We start from the raw sequence: 6000 nt of genomic DNA, 5'->3' as shown, positions 1-6000 counted from the left end.
GTCACAGCCCAGGGGACCCCCCCATTTCTTCCATAAGCATTTCCAGGACAGAAGGCCTGGCGTCTCTTCGGATTTCACTTTTCCATGAACAGAAGGGGCAGATGCCTCACCACAGGCTCCATGGTCTCCAGAGGTGGGAGTCAATGCCTGGCAGCAGGAGGGGGTGGACCTGGATGGCTCAGCCAGGTCACCCCCAACCCTCCTCTCCCTTAGAGGTTTTGGCACCAGCCTGACCCTACCCTCCTAATCCAGTAAGGGGTTAGTAAGCCAGTGCCACAGTACACCTTGTCCTGCTTTGGGGGCAGGGCACAGGCTAAGGCAAGGGCTGGCTGGATTTGTCTCAGCTCTAAGCTGTGAGAGCTTTTGCCTGTAATAAGACCAAACTCCCAAACCAAAGGAGCCCTCGGCCACTCCCCAGGAACTCCCGAGCTCCAGGTTATGGAGAAACCAAGAAGCAAACAAGGCTGCTTTGGGAAGTGCTCACATGTATTTATTTCACAAGGGGGAAGATGGGGTGGGGCTGATCACCAACAAATGCCACCAAATGAGACATATGAACCCCAAACTGGGCAACTACAGGGTTTGATTCTGGGCGGGGCTTGGCCTCTGGGGACAGCATGAGGGAGGGAGATGGGAACCGGAAGAAGGACAGCCTTCTGTCTGGGGTACCACAAGGGGCAAGGCCGAGCCACATCCTTCTGGCCAAATGTGTGGCCAACCCCTCATCCCCCGAGCTTCTCAGCAGCCTTGTCCTGATCCAGGCGAGCAGTGAAGCGCAAGCCCAAAGCCATACTTCTACATCTGCTCTACCACACACTCAGGCACACACACCCAGACACATGCCACGTGATGTCACGCATGCACGCACGCACATGCAGCTGCACACGCCCTGCCACGCACCACACAGGCACACATACGCATGCACACACGTCCATATATTAACTCTGATTTATAAGTGCACCCTAACCAGAGGGCAATCGAAAAAAAATTATTACTCTTCAGAGAGGAATCGACTGCCTTCTCCCCTGTCAGCCAGTGGAACATGGGCTGAAATGAGATGGGCACAGAGCATCCTCAAGGGTCCTGGCCCCTAAGCTGTGCTGGCTCCAGTCCTAGAGGTCCAGGTGGAGGCCTCTTGCTGCTCCCCCTGTGGGAGGCCCCGTGAGTCAGGGCTCCCTGTTCCCTGGGAAGGCAGAGTGACACTGACCTGGCTCCAACCTGGGGGCCTCACAGCTCAGGCCACCCTGTGTGCTCAGCTTGTTCCTGTCTCAGCTCCCTCCAGATTTGGACAGAAGAGCTGGCCCAGGAACATAGGAGCCTAATTAATGCCCAGGTGGCCATGGAAGTGTCAGCTCCTCACTGGCCATCTAGGGGAGGGTCCAGAAAAATCCAGAGCTGTAGCCCCCAGCGCCACCTAATGGAAAGGTTTGGGCTGGAGGCTGCCTTGGTTGTGAATGGACATCTGGGCAGAAGAAACCTCAGGGGAAACTGAGTCTCAGGCCTTGCTGCCTCCCCTGAGCAAGGGGAGCTAGGACATGGCTTAGCCCCCACACACACTTTATTGAGGGCCGGGGTGGAATTGAAGCTGCTGCTGTAAAAGATGAGAGAGAGGAGAGGCCCCTGCCAGTCAGTCCTGACAGTGGGTGGAAAGATGACGGCAGAGATGTGGATGTTTCGCTCCTTGGTCCAGATCTACATCAGGGCTGCAGAAGACACAGCTCCTGGGTTCCCAGAGAAGGGGTGGGGGGTGCTTTTCCAGGGTGCAGGAGCCTCATGGGAGCTGAGTGTCTGATGCGGACACAGGGTCTCCATCTGGGCCCCCACACTGCCCTGGAGAAGCCCCGGATGCCCACGAGCACCTGCTGGCTCCCGGCTGTCTCTCCACCAGGGTGGCTGACCCCGTCCGAGAGGCCAGGCTCCGGGTCCCCAGCTCCCCCCACTACTTGATGGAATTCTTAATCGTCCACCTCTGGCCCGTGCAGCTGCGGAGGATGAGGTCAATGCCAGCCAGGCCCCGGTTCTCCACCTCCAGGCAGCGCCCCGTGCCCTTGTTCATAATGGCTCCGTTCTGGGAGGAGATGGGCGTAAGACAAGGAGAGATACAGAAAGAGGCTTAAACACCGCAGTGCCCGGTGCATGGCCTCTCACCAAAAGTCTTTGAACAGGGGGAGGGAGCATCGGGGTCTCCTCTGGAAATCCTAGTCAGATAATAAATAAGCTTCATCAGGTCTGAGTGGCTGAGACAGGTGATGAGCATTGGTGGGGAATGGTGTCAGAATGAGGAATTTCCAGGGATATTCGAGGTCTGACTTTCTTAATCCTACTGGCTGTAGGTACTTAGCAGATTTCAGGGAGATCACCCTCAAGCCCCCTCCCAAGGTTTATCAGAGCCAGCCCAGCCTAGTGCTGCTGTAGGGATCTGGAAGGATGTCTCCCAGGGAAAACCCCCACTCATTACCCCCCAAATATGCTCTGGATTCAGGCACCTGGCCCAGGGCTGGGAGACCTTTGGTGCACTTTGCTGGGTACCCTTGGGGAAGCCAGATTGCTCTGCGATCTGCAGCATCCTCCTCTGGGGTGCTGGCCCTGTCCATGGAGCACTCACCTGGATGAAGTTCCACCGCTTGTACAGGCTGCTCTTGACCTTGTCACAGTCAAGCAACTGGGGCAACCGACTCTTGGAGTTGTCTACCAGGCAGCGGGTGTCAGGGAGGAGCGTGGTGCTCCCCAGGGCTCCCAAGTGCAAAAAGCCTTCCTTGGTGTAGCGGGCGAGCTGGGGGAGAGAGCAGAGTGGCAGGGGAGGAGGGGCAGGAGGTAGGGGTTAGGCCAGGAAGGAAGAGAGGGCTTAGGTCTGCAGGTGTCACCCAGGCCTCTGTCAGTGCTGCAGTCCTGGCCACCATGTCAGACTTGTCACACCCCCACACACCCAACTCGCCCTGGCCAGGAAGCCCTCTGGATTGCTAAGCCTGGATACTGATTGCCCCTGTCCACTCTCTGATTTTTTTCCTAAGCATGTCCCTGTCAATATTTCAGGAGTCTAGGCTTCTATCCAGCAACACAGGGGAGCGGGAATAAGTGAAAGGGCAGGACAGCTGATTTCTAAAGCTTGGCTCAGCTTGGCTCTGCTTCCCGCTGGCTGGGCCACCTTGAGTAATTCACTTAAGCTTTCTGAGCCTCCATTCCCTCCTCATTTTGTAATTGGGGATTAATGAAATCTACCCTACTGCAAAGGGCCTGAAGAAGCAGTGAACAAAAGAAGAAACAGACATTATTTAAAAGCATTCAACATCAGATGTTTTAAAATAAATAAAACAGCAATGCAATACCACATTTTAAAAAAGAACTTACTTCTATTTTGTCAAGGTTAGCATGAGATGGGTTGGAGAGAGGGTAAATTATTACAACCTTGCAAAAGGGGATTTCAAAACATACAATTTCTGCTTTTAAAGTGTTCCTCTCCTTTGACTCAATAAATCCACTTTTAGAAATCTATCCCAAGGAAATAAGCAGAACTGTGAACAAAAGTGTATGTGTAGGGTATTTATTGCAACATGATTTATAACATCCTAAATGTGTAGCAACACAGTCCTGGTACTGGTTTTGTGCTCTATGTACTGCAAAGTGAGCGGAGAGATTGCGGGAAATTGCAAAAATGGCCACATCCTTCACTCTTCCTTCTGTACACCATTGGTAATGTGACTTTGCAGCAATTTCCATCAAGTGGAGTCTAATTTCACATCCCATGAATATTGGTGACTTGCTTTGGTCAACAAAATGTAGTAGAAGGAAGGATGTGCCTGCTCCTGAATTAGACTGTGCATACTCCCACTCTCTTGAAACCCTGCTGCCACCATGGCAGCTCAGGATGGCCTGGTAGAGAGTGAGAGACCACCACCTGACCAAGAGATGATGTCATTGGAGATCAGGTAGCCCTCAGCCGAACTGCTAGCTGATAGGAGACGCGTCAACGAATCCCACCAAAATCAGCTGAGCCTGGTCCAGATCAGAGAAGCATCCAGATGGCCTATGCACTCATGAACAATAATGAATGCATATTGTTTTATGCCACCAAGTTTGGGATAGTTGTTATGCAGCAATAGTTAACTGATACAGAGATAGTGTTGCCTGAGAAACCTTCCCCCAGCAGGGCTCCTAGGACTTCAGTGGCCTCCCCTCTCCTGCCTGTCCACGCTGTTTAAAACTCTGTATTCCAACTTTTGAACAAATGCATTTACCTCCCATCTACACTCCTTTAGGGGCAGGGACTGCGCCTCATTTATTTCATTCCTTGCTAGGAGGACAATCACAGACCAGGTGCTCAAAAATGTGTTTGTGAATGAGCACATTGTAAATCTGGTGAACACTCTCATTAAAAAAAAAAAAAAGCAGCCCCATCTACATTTAACTCTACAAACATGTTTTGAAGACTCCTCTGTGTGCCCAGCCTGGATATAGGCTCCTGAGAACATAAGGGTGGGGCTGTGCTCCCCCTGAGAGGATTCCCATGTAGGCTGGTGAGGCAATGAGAGAGGCTGGCACGATCTTGTTGTTTGTTCTTACAATCCTAAGAGGTGACGAGCGTAGGAGTGATGGTCATTGCTATACAGCTGGATCTTTTTTTTTTATTTTTTTAAATACATCTTTATTGATTTCAGAGAGAGGAAAGGAGAAGGAGAGAGAGAGAGAAACATCAATGATGAGAGAGTCATTGATTGAGCCCGCAACCCGGGCATGTGCCCTGACCGGGAACTGGACCCTGATCGCCTGGATCCTAGGCGGACGCTCAACCGCTGAGCCACGCCCGGCCAGGCTGGATCTTAATAAAATAAATACAATTAGCAGCTTGCAGGTGATGAAGGCATACTCTGCATCATTTTTAAGAATGTACAGAGGGTAAACAGCGGAGTTGTCATAAAACCCTTTAGATAGGTGCTACTACTCTCCCCTTTTTAAAGGTGAGGAAACCAAGGCATGAAGACATCTGCTCACCTGGCTGGGCCCTGGCCTCTCTTGGGTCTCTAGGGACCCTGCAGTTGGTGGCCCTGACCCAGCAGCTGAGCAACAAAGGGACCTCCTCCAAGATAATCCTCTCCTCCTCTTGAGAGCTTGGGCATTTTTGGCTGGGGATGGAGCAAGAAGGCAGCTCTGCTCAGGGACATGAGTCCCTCTTCTCCAGGGGATAAGATTCTCCTCGGGGGCTCCAATCTCCTGGTGGAAGCTACTCAGAAACCCTCTGCTCTAATCCCCAAAGGGAAGCCCTCCCGGTCCCCCCAAAACAAGTGACAGGGAGTTTATTAAGTGCCCTTGAGAGAGATGCAGTTAACATGTGCTTTAAACCCAAATTAGTTCCAAATCAGAGTAATTATTAGAGGCGAAATGATAAGAAAAATCAGAAACTCTCTCCCACCTCTCCCTAAACAATGTCTCTGAATATATTTAAATTCACCAAATGCAAAGTGATGAATGACAACAAGCTGCCTTTATGTTCAGGGGAAAGACATACACAGCTGCTTACTGGAATTATGAATCAATCTATTATCCAGGAGGCAAATGAGTAGCGTTAAGAACATTAATTAACTAAACATATCTGTGACCCAGATGTTTAAGGAGTGAAGTTAAATGCCATTGGGAGTTAGAGTCTCTCTTTTCTGAGGTCTGTTAGGGCATGAAAACAATGAGACCCAGGCTGCTAGGACCTGCCAAGGCCACACACCAGCCCCAAGCCGTGCAGGCTTCCGGGCGAGCAGGGCAGCTGAGAGGAGCCTGCAGGGTCTCTGCTCTGGGGGAAGGCCGGTTCTCACACCAGAAGTACCGGCCGCGTGCATCAGCTCTGCTGGCTCGGCCAAGGGGCCAGGGCCAAGGTCAGGGTCAGGGTCAGGGCGCTGTGGTCTGAACAGACCATGGGGCTTACCAAGGCAAGAGGGTGGTGAGCACTGAGACCCAACATCAGTCTTCTTCCCCGTTTTGCCTTACTCCTGGAGTGGGAGTCTGCCTAGTCCA

The 6000-nt window shown here is 51.9% G+C and overlaps 1 protein-coding gene across 1 annotated transcript in view; it reads right to left on the bottom strand.

Moving 5' to 3' along the window:
• Window positions 1-908: 908 nt before the first annotated feature.
• Window positions 909-6000, bottom strand: part of GALNT17 (polypeptide N-acetylgalactosaminyltransferase 17) — a 386942-nt gene continuing 381850 nt past the window's right edge. The window contains exons 10-11 of the mRNA XM_016225135.2: window positions 2606-2773; window positions 909-2068 (exon numbers count right to left, since the gene is read on the bottom strand). Of these exons, the coding sequence (XP_016080621.1) occupies window positions 1940-2068; window positions 2606-2773 (297 nt within the window). The 3' untranslated portion in view covers window positions 909-1939. The remainder of the gene's footprint in view (window positions 2069-2605; window positions 2774-6000) is intronic.

This window comes from Miniopterus natalensis, chromosome 3, assembly GCF_054644295.1.
Source record: "Miniopterus natalensis isolate mMinNat1 chromosome 3, mMinNat1.hap1, whole genome shotgun sequence".
In the NCBI taxonomy this organism is placed as follows: domain Eukaryota; kingdom Metazoa; phylum Chordata; class Mammalia; order Chiroptera; family Miniopteridae; genus Miniopterus; species Miniopterus natalensis.
The sequence above is the reverse complement of the archived record's forward strand: the minus strand, read 5'-3'. Positions and strand labels throughout refer to the sequence as shown.